Source organism: Coffea arabica, chromosome 8c (genome assembly GCF_036785885.1).
Source record: "Coffea arabica cultivar ET-39 chromosome 8c, Coffea Arabica ET-39 HiFi, whole genome shotgun sequence".
NCBI classification, from domain to species: domain Eukaryota; kingdom Viridiplantae; phylum Streptophyta; class Magnoliopsida; order Gentianales; family Rubiaceae; genus Coffea; species Coffea arabica.
This window is the reverse complement of record NC_092325.1, coordinates 35,677,480-35,691,660: the sequence shown is the minus strand read 5'-3', so window position 1 is coordinate 35,691,660 and position 14,181 is coordinate 35,677,480. Positions and strand designations below refer to the sequence as shown.

The 14,181-nt window shown below is 33.8% G+C and overlaps 1 protein-coding gene and 1 long non-coding RNA gene across 3 annotated transcripts; one reads left to right on the top strand and one right to left on the bottom strand.

Annotated features, from left to right (window-relative positions):
- The first annotated feature begins 2,685 nt into the window (after window positions 1-2,685).
- LOC113706028 (secoisolariciresinol dehydrogenase-like) lies at window positions 2,686-3,742 on the top strand. The gene has a single exon (XM_027227924.2). It carries the CDS (start codon window positions 2,746-2,748, stop codon window positions 3,550-3,552), a length of 807 nt encoding a protein of 268 aa, XP_027083725.2. The 5' UTR covers window positions 2,686-2,745; the 3' UTR covers window positions 3,553-3,742.
- Window positions 3,743-9,354: 5,612 nt separating this feature from the next.
- Window positions 9,355-13,449, bottom strand: LOC140013254 (uncharacterized). 2 transcript variants are annotated; one of them, XR_011820337.1, is made up of 3 exons: window positions 13,242-13,449; window positions 11,766-12,186; window positions 9,355-9,739 (listed from the first exon to the last, which is right to left on the bottom strand). It is a non-coding gene; the product is annotated as an uncharacterized lncRNA (long non-coding RNA). The 2 variants fall into 2 exon arrangements; XR_011820336.1 differs by lacking the exon at window positions 9,355-9,739 and having other exon boundaries at window positions 11,328-12,186.
- Window positions 13,450-14,181: the final 732 nt, after the last annotated feature.

The following is a 14,181-nucleotide window of genomic DNA, read 5'->3' as shown; positions in this document are numbered from 1 at the left end:
ACTAGTGCTCAATGTACATCCAATGTGTGTGCAATCAAAAAAAAATGATATTTATGGTCATATATTTTAAGTAAAATTTTTATTACTGAAGCAAACTTTAATCTTTTAAATATTTTTCATAAAATAATTTTATATTGGTAGTTATAATGTTTAGGGGTAATTATGTTGAAAACATATATTTAAAAGTAAAATTAGTTATGGATAGTTATAGGTAATTAATTTAAAAGTGGCTTTTATAAGATCAAAAAAGGAAGTTCGTAAAGTGGTGATAAATGTTAACTCCAATATTAACCCTAAACCCCTCCCTCAACCTTTATATGTAGTATAGATGTTCCATTTAAGCATTGACATGCCATAAATAACTAATAAAGAATTAAAATCTTTAATTATATTTTAGCATAAAAACATTCGTAAACAGATCTCACCGTGTCGTGTGTATCCCCATCTTCAAGTCAAGAACTGATACTGATAAGTGACTAATTTACGTAATAATTGTATGACTTTTTATATTATTTTTAGTCACTTTGGGTATATTATTGGAAGAAAATGAATCATTTTGGCTATAATTGGTGAAAAATGCTTTTAAGAGGTTAAATGAGGTTTTTATCACTTTTTACTTGGATTTTGTGTATTTTGACAGTTTTGACACATTTTCGTATTTTGGCTATAACTTGAGCTACAGTGATCATATTGAGATGATTCTTAAACCAATTTGAAGATAAGAGATAGATCTACAACTTTGGTGAGACATCTAAATTCAGTTTGAAGGTTTTTTAGGTCAAAAAGCCGAATTACAGTAGCCAATTTCTATTGGTCGAAACTGAAACAGGGTAATGAGCAGTCAAGGGTATTTTGGTCATTTCTCAACATACACAGATCCAAATGAGGTGATTCTTCATGCATTGGAAAGCTAACTCAAAGGGCTACAAGTTTCATGTTCTAGTCAAGAGCTAAATCAGCTTTTATCATCAAGAAAAGTTCAGTTGAAGTGGATACAAAATCAGAGCAGAGTTGAAAATTGAATAAAAGTGCACCTAAATGTCACTGTAGCAATCCGGCCGAAACTTGGCCGGATTGTGGTCAGAGAAGGCTGTTCTTTATGCGAAAAACTCAATTTCACCTCCAACAAGTCACATGCAATGCCAGACATGTGAGAACTACTTTGCAGCTATAAAAGGGTGGTGTAGACCTCATTTTCTTGACTTCTTTCATCTTTATATAGCCAAAATTTGCAAGATTGAAAGAAAATAGAGAGACATACAGGAGAACTTGGATAGTGCAGAAATGTAGCTCTTTCATCTTCTGAGTATTAGGTTAGCTTAGGATAGACTAGTATAGTTCATCCACTCTTGTATATTGGCTAGATTAGGATGAAGATGGAGATGAAAAAGGAGGAATTGAAGCTCAAGTGACATGGGTTATCTCTTCTCCAACTCTTTATCTTTTATATCAAATTCTTAAGTATAGTTAATGTGCAAGTTCTGGATTTTGTGTTCAATATGTGTCTTTAAAGTTTATGCCGTGGGTTTGGTTAAACTTTCTATGATTGTTAGTGTTTATTATTTAGCTATTTGATTGCTATGATTTGAGCAAGTTATTTAGCACTTTAACTCTTTAAAATCATGATTAATCTGGTACCATTAGTTGTGATTATCTAAGGTGTTGTTTCAGCAGTGAAAATTGAGATTTAACACTGGTTCAAGAAGTGCTAAACATAGGGAGCACACTCACGAGAGTAGAGGTGCACCTATGTGGTTTTAGTGATTAATTTCATGTAATTTCATTGAAGAAATTCAAAACCATGAGAATGGGTATGGATTAGTTATGAGTATAGTTGATTCACTACGAAAGTAGGTTTCATATGCATGAGAAAATTACACCATAAGTAGCCTAGATAGTAGTATTCAATGATCCAAATATAGCACTTGCATGAGTAGTTAGGGATACCACAATCTAAAGAGTTTTCAATTGTTATTTTTTTGTATAAGTGCAGTAGGTTTTACTTGTTATAATTCATTGATAGTCTAAATAATAGAGAAGTTTTAGTAGTGCCGGTAATTGCAATCTTTTTTGTGGGATTGACCCGATATATACCCTAAACTACTAGTTGACATGTATACTTGCAGTGAAACGGGTGTAAATCGAATTTTTTAACTTGCACGTATATAAAAAGCCCGTCAGATACAAGGACTCCTTGTTTTCTTGTGAATGTTCCATTTAAATATTAACACCACATCAATAAGTAATAAGAAATTAAATTCTTTAATTATCTTTCAGCGAAAAGCAGATCTGATTGCTCAGCAGATCGTATCGTGTATCCCTTGGCATTTTCATAGTGGCCATCTTCAAATCAACTGATCCAAGGCCGCTTTGTTTCCTGTCAATGCTCCATTTAAATATTAACACCCCATCAATAACTGATAAGGAATTAAAGTATTTAATTATCTTTTCAGCAGAAAAAAAGGGATCTGGTCGGTACAAAACAGATCTCATCGTGTATTCTTGGCATTTTCAAAGTGGCCATCTTCAAGTCAACTGGTACAAGGCCACATTGTTTTCTGTGAATGTTCCATTTAAATAAATATTAACAACCCATCAACAACTAATAAGAAATTGAATTCTTTAACTATCTTTCAGCGGAAAAAACAGATCTGGTCTCTATAAAATAGATCTCATCGTGTATCCATTGGCATTTTCATAGGGAAATTTGAATTACAGAAAAGTGAAATAGGAGACTCTTCTTCAATGGCTTTGACCAGCACCAGAAGACTAGAAGGGAAGGTAGCAATAATCACTGGTGGAGCCAGCGGCATTGGTGAAAGCACCACAAGGCTATTTGTCCATCATGGTGCAAAAGTTATCATAGCTGATATCCAAGATGAACTCGGCCGCGCCTTATGCGAAGATCTTGGCTGCAAGGAAGCTGTTTCTTACGTCCATTGTGATGTTAGCAACGAATCTGATGTCGAAAATGCAGTGGAGACAGCCATAGCCAAGCACGGGAAGCTTGATATAATGTTCAGTAACGCAGGCATCATCGACAACTGTAAGAACATATCGGATGTCGGCTACGATGATTACAGGAGGGTTTTCAACGTTAACGTCTTCGGTGCGTTCATGTGTGCCAAACATGCAGCAAAAGTCATGATCCCTGCTAAGAAAGGAAGCATCATTTTCACTTCTAGTGCAGCGACAGCCGGAGATGCGACTCATGTATATGCCACGACTAAGAAAGCCCTTTTAGGGCTTAGTGAAAGCTTGTGCGTGGAATTAGGCCAACATGGGATTAGAGTCAATTGTGTTTCTCCTTTTGCCCTGCCAACTCCATTGCTGACGAGGCAATTTGGAAATGTGGAAAAGGAGAAGGCAGAGGGATGGTTTTACCAGGCAGCAAATTTGAAACATTCGGTATTTGAGGTTGAGGATGTAGCACAGGCAGTAGTATTTCTAGCAAGTGATGAATCTAAGTATGTGAGTGGGCTCAACCTTATGCTTGATGGGGGCTATGGCAAGACAAATATCGCCTTGAGAGAGGCTTGGAAGCAAGCCTGATGGAAATTAAACTAAGCTATTATTATTTGAAGAGTCAAGTCAAGTTGAGTTGAGTCAAATCGAGTTTTAAAAAACCAGTTTGAGGGAAAGCTTCTAAGTTGAGATTTGTGACTTATCTAAGCAAAAAATTACGACTTGATATTGTTATTATTAAATTTTGTGTTAATAAAATTATTGAGTATTTATTGTATATTTATTGTCCTTCTCTTTCCATACATTTTTATATGTGTTAAAATTGCTTTCACTGCGTTTTTTTTTTTTTTTTGTGCTAATACGGTCCCATGATATTGCACTACATGCTAATATTCCGTGTTTGCATGCTTCCATTTTAGTTTCACATTGTAATAACAATTCACCATGGGTTATGAATTACAAGCAAGTATCTTTCAAGTTATCTTTTCTTAGAACATATGATTAATATTGGTTAGATTTTTTTTTTTTTGGGGATATTTCTTGATAATTGATTTCACCTTTAAGTTTCTACGAAATAATGAAATTGCGAAAGAATAGCACGGAAAAGCAACTTCTACATAATATAATAGAGGGTCATGTAATTTTGGAGGTAAAACAAGAAGGAGAAATTTTATGTTAAATAAACAAATCAAGACATCGCCTTAATTCTAACTACCAAATCGGCTCAAACTTGTGCTTGATGGGGTTTATAGCAGAACAAATATAGCCTTGAGAGAAGTCTTGAAGATGCAAGTTCCATGATACTGCTCTCCTTGCCAATATTCCTTGTTAGCATCCTTAATTTTTCTTTCACATTGCAATAACAATTCAAGTTGGATTATGAATTATACGAAAGTAACTTTCAAATTTTCTTTTCTGAGAAAATATAGTTTATGTTGGTTGACTTATTTTTTTGGGGGATATTTCTTGGAAATTGAGATCTTTTTCTTTTATGGTAATTGAGTTCACCTTTGAGTTTCTGTGAAATTGCGCAAGAAAACCAAGAAACTTCTACAAAATGCTGTAATAGAGGCCCATGTGATTTTGGAGGGTAAAACAAGGAGGAGAAGTTCTGCTTCCCAAAAAACTTACCAAATCTGGAAGACTTTCACCCGAATTATATATCTCATAAATTTTTTCCACTCTCAACTGACTGACCAACCTTGCTTTACATAATAAATTAACCAAATGCAAAATCGTCCGAGTCACCAAGCTACATAAAGTATGCCATTTAGCTGTATCCCGGGGCATATAAAAAATAATAATAATTGCAACAGAAAAAGAAACTAGAATTGTTTTAGAAATTAAATTAGGACACTTCACCTGTCAAAACAAAGAAGAATGACCTCTTACACTTTGGATTGAGTTTGTTCTAGGATGGTCCTGATTGGGCTGGAGACTAGAGTCCTGGAGTCCTTTACTAACTTGAATTCTGTAAGGATCTCAAACATACAACATTTCGGAACCCGATTAGGCCATTTCTTGACCCACACAACCCATTAGGTTGTGCCCACCCAATTTTGGTACCAGAACATAATTAATTCCTCCTAAATTCAAAACCTAAAATTGATAACTTAAGATACAAAATTAATTTGCATATATATATATATATGTGTGTGTGTGTGTGTGTGTGAGAGAGAGAGAGAGAGAGAGAGAGAGAGAGAGTTCTTGTTTTAATTAATCATTTTCTTTCTCCTATTTGGTATGCCTAGTTGAAGAGAATTAATGGGTCAATGGATTACTGGAGTTTTATCCATTTCTACATTTAACTCTCCTTCAATTAATTTTAAGTAGATTAAAGTACCTAGGGAGTCCTCAAACTATCCTCCCAAGTTTTGGCCCATAATCTAAATTTTATTTTAAAGCACTCCCTGAACATAAAAAAATGTATACTTTAAGTACTTGCGGCTAGTTCAGTCATTAATGCTCTTGAAATCAAAAGGGCATTTTTGTCCAACCATCTTGTAGCAGATCTAGACTATAATTAAAAGGAGATAAGTACCATCTCTTTCACCAAATCCCTCTAAAATTAGAGCCTTTTCATTGTTGGAGCTCCAAGGTGAAAGAACAAGGGAGAAGAACCCAAAAGCATTGTTGACTGTGAGTTGAATAGCATTGTGAGAACATTGTGGACTCCATGGAATCTTGGTCGAAGACATGCTGAGTGCTCACTTCTTGAGGTAACGGAGGAGTTAGATTTGAGTGTACTCAACTAATTAGTAGTAATTGTTGTTTGTGTACTATTATTTAAGGTCTGGATGTAAATGGATAGATGAACAAATATGTCATCATTCGTTGGAGATTATACCAGGGCTACCTTGGTGAATTAAATTAATGGAGAATGAGCATGAAAATGCAGGAGACAATGCTAAAATATGGGAGTGCATAGTGGCAAAATTAGAGGGAAAAGCTCACAATTTTTTTTAAGAGTAATTTGATTGTGAAACTACTTAGAATGAAAGGTTTTCCTTCTCCTAAGTCCTCTAATCCTTATCTTAATCATTTAGATGTTACACATAATAGTAGATGAGATCTACTACTTATATAAGAGACTTAATATATGATAATCTATGATCATATTAACGATGTCCTATATTGTAAATACTATAACTAAAAATATTTAAAAATAAACCTTAATAGTAATTGATTAAATCTCATCATCATAACCTCTTTGATTTCATCAATTAGATTTACTCTAAAGACATTATTATTCAAATGTAAGACATGCGTAATCAAAATAACAAAGATGTCATTCATATGAATGCACTAATATAAGAGTACAAAACAAATCCCTGAAAGTAGATTAGTTTGAGAACATACATACTAATTAATGCTGCAAAAAAATCTGTTCATTTTTTATAGGGTGCATATTAGCGAGCGAAATTGTAAATATTTTTTTCGTAATTTTGGCTAAATATTACATTATTGAATTGATTCTACTTAAGTTTGGCAATTGATATTGATTGTAGAACTTTGGAGTGAAAAAGAGTAAAAAGGGGTCTTGAAGAAACTTTTCAGCAGAGGACTCCTGACCTGATCAGCGTGAGCACGCCTAAGTCAAGTATCTATCTAAGTCCGGAAGTTCAAGATCCTAATCGACAAAGGAGTTTTCTATTTCAAATCAACTTCTAATTGGGTGCTTGGCTAGAGTGGGCAGACTCTTACTCTTATCAATTTGTATCGCTGTCTGGTTAGGAAAGAGTTATGTATTTTCCTAGGAGGAGTAGGGATCAATCTCTTTTTAGGAGATTGATAAGTAGAAACCAAAAAAGGATTAGGACGTCGGCCTCTGGCTTTTAGTTGGCTATTGGTCTTCGCAATAAAAAGGAGACGAACTTCTCTTTTCTTTTGTTTTTTTAATAGACAAACGGTGTATGCAACTTTCATCAAGGAAATTGCGTGGACTCTTCTCAATGAAGAGCAATTAATTTTCTTATTTTAGTCAAGGGTAACAAGGATTTGGTTCAACTACAACTATGAAATTGAATTATATTTATCCATTTCTTTTATTCGTTAATATTTGTATGTTTCCTGATTTGATTTCTCATTGTTGTTTGAATATGAATGGTCCAATATTTAATTCAACTTAACAATCTAATGCCAATTAAGATAGTTAAATTCGTAATTATTTAATTATTTTAAATTAGTGGTAATTGGCGTGATTGATTTCATATTAGAGAAACATATAATATAATCTAAATAAACCCTCATAGCATGTTTATTGATTAGAACAGGGTTTCTCTAGTTTTTAATGCACTCAGAAAATTAAATTTTATAGTCATACCTAGGACTATTTCTTGATTAGGAAAACGGTTAACAGGTATACCTTAACTATCAGCACAATATGGAAAAACTAATTGCCATCGCTTGTTTGGTAATTATAACTTATTTGTTAATGAATAAATGAAATTATCATTGATGAGCAGTTGGGTGAACCACTTCCGAAGTTTTCTCCTTGGCTAGAGCTTGCTTATTATTGATTTAAATTTAATTTCTATGCAGTTAATTGTTTTTGTTTACGGTGATTATTTATTTTAATTTTCCAAACCCCCCACTTAATTCTTACTTGGAAGGAAGCTAATTTCTCCTAATTCCTGTAGAAATGATCCTACTTACCACTATACTCAATAATATATTTTTTTGAATAGAATTTTATTATTTCACAAGTTGGACACCTATCAATTTTAAAGTGTACACTTGAAGGAGACTCTTAATTGGTTATTCAGCTCCTGAATAGTGACGATGATGATTTTTCAACAATGGGACCAGTAGTAGAGTATATTCCAAAGGTTTGTGTCTGATGCTACAGATATGGATCTGAATCGGTGGCAAAAACTGTAGCTCCTGAATTGGCTTGTTACGCCAAAACTTGTAGCTTTGTTGAATTCCATAGCCTAATTCTTTAGCTTTGTTGAATCTTATGGGATTCACCTCCATGTTTTATCCAGAAACATCTAAAAAACCAACATCTAAATACTGTGTTCGCTGTAATAGTGATTATTAGGCACACCTAAAAAAATCCCAGGGAATTGCAAGTGTTTCATTGCATTAAAATTTGAAATAATTCTATTGGTGGATGTCAAAATAATGAGGAGGTACCATATCAGAGACGAGGATGGCATGGGAGCAGTAGGGGCAATTGCCCATACTGACCCGATCTAAGTTTATAATTTATCTGTAAGATCTTATCACTTTGCCCCCATTGTTAGTGAATATTACCAAAGTGTATATGCTTTAAGCCTTCACTTGTAAAACTTCACGGGAGTATAATTTTGAAAAAACATGCTGCATTTTGCTTATATTGTTACCTATTCAGGCTGGAAATAGGAGAACAAACAAGTATTGACTGTTTTGTTCTTGAAGATTTTTTATATTTGTTGATTGGCATAACTTCACATGTTAAGTTTGCCTCCCAGGGGCGGATCTACAGTGGGGGCACTGGGGCACGGGCCCCACTGCTCCCCTTAAATTTCCATAGTATTCATAAAAATTTCATATAATTTCAAGTGTGCACCCTGAAGTTTTGTGTATCCAATTGGTTTATATGCTCTTAAAGTTGGCTTAAATTTTACCTATTGCTACAGTTACTGTAGAATGGATTTTTTCAGTTATAAATATAGTGAAGAATTGATTACAAAATAAAATGGAAGGCACTTGAATGAATTATTGCTTAGTTACTGACATTGAGAAAAATATACTTTGTGAAGTTCAAAATGAGAAGGTTGTAAACTGTTATCAAAATATGAAAATTCGTCGTGAGTAATTGTAAATTGTTTAGTTTGCTTTTTGAAATAAAATTATTATTACATAATAATTTTGAGTTTGTCTCTTTATGTTTTCATGGAATATATACATCATTTGTACTTATTGGTGAATATTTTTTTTTTTGCTTAAAAAACTAGAAAAAGAATAGATAAAAAATTTTAGAATTGCTTTTGCCCGCACTGAGAATTTTTTCTGGCTCCGCCACTGTTGCCTCCACTGAGTTACTTTTGTAGCTTTGCTCCTGTTCCAGATTTGTTTCTAGTGAAACAGTTGGGATCATTTTGGTGGATGGAATAACAATAGGGGACAAAAATTCTCTCCAAGAAATGTAAAGTAGGTATTCTGATTAATAACTAAATCAAGCAGCAATTGCGAGATGTCTGAACCTCAAACAAGATTCTCTCCTTGAAAGACACCAATTTTGCATGACTACAAAACTATCAATAGATTAGGTTGACTATTATCAACAAAACTAGTTAAACGAAAAGGTACTAAGATGAAATGGTTCGTTCATTCACAACATTATGTGGCGTAAACTTAAACAAGTTAAATCTAAAAATTTTAGAAACCAAAGAAATTGATCAATTGAAGACTAAGGATCCCTTATATGTATTTCAATACAATTTCCCTTGTAAATAGCAATACATTTAATTGGACGATGGCCCGAATTGAACGTACATTATATGGTGAACGATGAATACAAGCAAAAGAGTAAATGAACAACATCAAGAAAAACACATATCAGCTTAAAACTTGACACCACTGCATATGCACATGCTTTATTATCGAAGGCACCCGACAAATCCCTTGGTTCTACAAAAAATGAGATTAAGGCGATAACTATGGAGAAACTAGGCAACGTGGCGGATGAGACTCCGTTAAAGTTGAGTCCAGAGTTGTTATATCAGTGCTTCAGCTGGTAGGACTCTTGAGGTTTCTACCTTTGCTATTGCTCCTTCTTCAATGACCACTGCAAATCAATTTGCAGGTTCAATTTAGTAGTAAAAGCTACACCAATTATATTGATTAACATGTATGTGTTTTTCGTTTTTTGCTCATGTATTATTTAGTGCGTCCAAAAGAGATCTCTAATGTTAATGGTTGAGGCTTCAACCATTTAGAATGTCTAATGTCCCTGTAGTGCATGAGCAGTTTCTATGTATTCACACAAAAATATTCAAAAGTAAGGAGTTGTTACTCGTAAATTTTGATAAGATTTAGCAGTTTAAGATTAAACAAAATTGAGCTTGATAATGGTTATTAGGTCTCAACAGTTATTGAACTCCGAAGCAATTGTACAAATGAGCTTTAATGAGTTTAAACAAACTATTCGGAAGCTCGGTTCGTTTAGAAAATGAGCTTAATTTGATGTTCGGCCCGACTCATTTAATTAAACAAATGAGCTAAACTTGAATTTATACTATCCGAATCGAGTTGAACTTACCAGCCACTCATTGGTTTAACAGTTCTAATCAAATCAGGGTACATTATATGGTGAAGGCAATTACAAGCAAACGATTAAAATGACCCAAAATCAAGAAAAGTACATATTTGCTTAACACACAAGACCACGTTAAGCACGGGTGATTTGTCTTTTACTAATTTAGTTTTATTTAATTTTGTATTTTTGCCTTTATTTAATTTGATTAGTTAGATTAATTTCCTACCAATCCCCCATTTTATTTATTGTTTCTTTAACAAAATAAATCACCCAATTCCTGTTAATATGACCCTACTCACCATTATATTCCAATTATATTTTTAGAGTAGGAATTTTATTTTTCGCTAGTTTGACACCCAACAACCACTCTATCTCCTGACTCCATCCATAAACTCCTCTATAAAGAAAACAAACAATTACTAACTTCTAAGAAATAAAAAAATAAAAGAAAATTTTGAGAAAACTTCTTCCTTTCTCATATGCGTACGTCTGTTTTTTCTTTTTTTTTTCTTAATTTTCTTCTTTCGGTTCACTAATTAGAAAAAAATTCTAGTTATTATAAAATCCAGATGTAAACACAGGTCTAGCGTCCATTAACACTTTCCATGTGCAAATGAGCAGGACTGGCAGTCCTTGTCTAAAAAGCAAATTGCAATTCCACCACGCTTGGGAAACTTGGGCCTTGTTTGGATTGCATTTTTCTAAATTTTTTTGTAAATTTACAAAAAATTATTGTAATGATTTGATATGTGTGAGGTAAAAAGATGATTCGAAAATGTATTTATGGAAAACGTAGCAAATTTTTCTTTGAAAAATTGCTGTCCAATTCAATTTGGGCACTGAACTTGAAAAATGTTTTATTGAGAAGTCATGGTTTGAATTGCAATTTCTTGAAAGGTTCTTTTTTTTTTTTTTTTTTGTTAAGATAATACCTTTTATTCAACCAGAAAGACAATTACATGGAATAACGGCCGACAGCCTACCACGCCTAATCGAAGGCACCCCTAGTCTATGCGTACGTCTCATTTCGGCTGTTACGACACTCTCTCTATTCACTTTTTCCATATAACAAATTATCCATTTTATTTAAATATCTAATGATGTGGAATAATAAAAATAAGCTAGACTATATAGGCTTTTATTCATGACATAATATTAAACTTTTTTAAAAAAAAAATATTAAATTTGGGAACATAATATTAAACTCCTGTCCTTAGATCTAGACAAAGGTCTTTACTGGATATATACTAATTTTTAAGATTGGTGACAACATGCCAAGGCAACAATCATCTGAATAGTGGTAACAACCACTTCAACACAGCTATCATACACAAGAAATTTGAATCTGCTGGAAAATCTGTATTTTCCTCGCTTGCCAGATAGAATGGACTATTATAGTTAATGGCAGCCTCTTAATTTTATGAGCAAAAGAATTTGAGATACAGTGCTTACACCACCACTCAACTTCATTTGATCAAGTTCTATGTCTTCCGTATATCAATTATCAAACATAGCTGTGGAATTGCAGTAGCCGAATAATAATTGTATGCAGTACCTGAATTGATCCGACACTCGAGCACTGGTCCCAAAATTCTGCAGAAGCACATCAATTTATGATGGACCAGGAAGCACAATAATTTAGAATGGACCTGATCCCAGGTCCATTCTAAATTATTGTGCTTCCTGGTCCATCATAAATTGATGTGCTTCTGCAGAATTTTGGGACCAGTTCTTCGTAAACGATTGGAAGCCAGTCCTCCCTGTGGGTTCCGTGTTTTAGTAGAATGTCGATGCAAAATTAGCCACGTCTTAATTTCTTCAAGTTGTTCTCCACTAGCACGCCTTTCATTTATGATACCCAGCCATTATTCAGCCTCTGGGGATTCGAGGTTGTTGGCCGTATCAATCGTCATCCTTCAGCATCGATGTTGCAGGATAGAGGAGGACTCTAAGTAGCACTGGAGAAATTGGGAGTTCTGCACGGAATGGAGTTCTTCAATGAACATCTTTTCTTAGATGGGATAGAGTGTATTGTATAGTTAATCAGTTTTGATAACTCTTTAGCAATTTGACAACGTGTGGGTTTAGTGGTCGTTTCGTCCTCTGCTACTTTGTAAGAGTAGCATGCTGCTACTAGCTAGTGACTTTTCTTATTTTATCAATAATATCAATTCGGGTACTACATACTATAATTATTGGTTTACTATAATTCCACAGCTATGTTTGATATATAGAAGACATACAAGTGTCCAAAAAAAAAAGTTGAGAAGTGTTCAAGTGTCAAAACGGAAGTGCATATTAAGCTAGAATCTCAACATGCATGCACTTTGGTAGGACACGTGATTGAGGCTTTTAAAGAGTTATTATCAATGCTTCAGCTGGTCGGACTCGAGGCTTCCACCTTTGCTATTGCTTCTCCTTTCCTTCACGCTAGATTCCTTTCCTTTCCTTTCCTCCTCCGAATATTGACTCGAATTGACACTAACGCCATCCTACACCTAAAACTGACTATTCTTACCTTGTTTCTATAGAATTTTGGGAACGGTCCACCCTAAATTATTGTGCTTCCACCTCCTTTGATCGCCCAGACTCCCATTGGCAATTCATGGGCGCCTCACACCTAACGATATTGAATTTCAAAGTCAACGTGTTCCTGCTTGTTTAGTGTTTGTGGTAGTGTGAAATCAGAAGTTGGGATTTGTAAGGCAATACAAGTACAAACTGTAAAAGAAGTTGGGATTTGTAGGGCAACACAAGTAAAAATTGTAAAATTAAGGGGACACTCTTACATTTTTTTTTGTTAAAAAACTCAGGTTGAGGAGGACTAACATTTGCAAGGATATAATTGAGCATTTTTAAGATTGTAGTGGGATATAAAATAATTTCTTGAATCTTAAGAGGAGCAAAGTCTAACCATCACAAATGAAGGGGATCGATGCAGAAATTTTTAACTTAATTTTTGTGTGCAGGCAGGAGAGAGACTTACCTGAAGCAATCTTAATTTTTGTGTGCATGCAGAAGAGAGACTTACCTGAAGCAATCACAAGGAATTTTGAAGATTTCTCTATTTCTTCTCAATGCTGAATTTTCGAGCCGCAAATGACTAGCTAGAGATCTTCTGAGCAAGTTTAATGGTTCGGATCACAGTTTAGAGGCCAGTATATATAGGGCAGAGCAGGAACGTTAAAGCTTGTAGGTACTACTGGGGATGCTTCCTTCAATGCGCTCAATAAGTGTAAATACGCATTTAATGTTTCGCACGATAGATTACAGGGGATTTATCTATTAAATAGAACTCCCGTCCTCAATTGTTTAAGCAAGAAAAAGTGGTTGGTCAGCGCGAGGTCTGCACATAAAATTAAACTCAATTTACAGTCAAATATTACATTTATAAATTGCTAAATATCTAACATGCGATTTTTTGCAAGTATATAAATCGTGATTGAGTATAGAGTATTAATGGTTGAACCCATATAAAACAATAGACAACTATTGATACTACTAAAACTCTTCTATTATTTGGATGATCAACAAATTGAAGAATATAAAACTACGCTAAAATGTGCAAGAAGATTAATAAATGAAAGTTTTACAGGTTATGGTATCCCTAACTACTTATACACATATATATTTTCGGATCATTGAGCACTATTATCTTGAATAGTTATGACACAATTTTCTTATGTATGTAAAACTTACTCTTGTATTGAATTAACTATACCTATAACTAACTCATACTTACTCTTATGATTATAAAATTAGTTACAAGTCCATTTCCTACCATAAAATTATATGAGTGTATTCCCTAGATTTAGCAGTTTCATAAAAAGCTATAAAAATCATAAAGGTACATCTCTACTCTTGTGAGTGTATTCCCTAGATTTAGCAGTTTCATGAACTAGTGTTAATTTTCAATTCTCATTATAAATCTAATATCTTGATATTATCACAATTAATGGCCGATTAATTAT

Excerpts from the sequence above, each read along its gene's own strand:
- LOC113706028 (XM_027227924.2), top strand. The coding sequence starts at position 2,746 with ATGGCTTTGACCAGCACCAGAAGACTAGAAGGGAAGGTAGCAATAATC.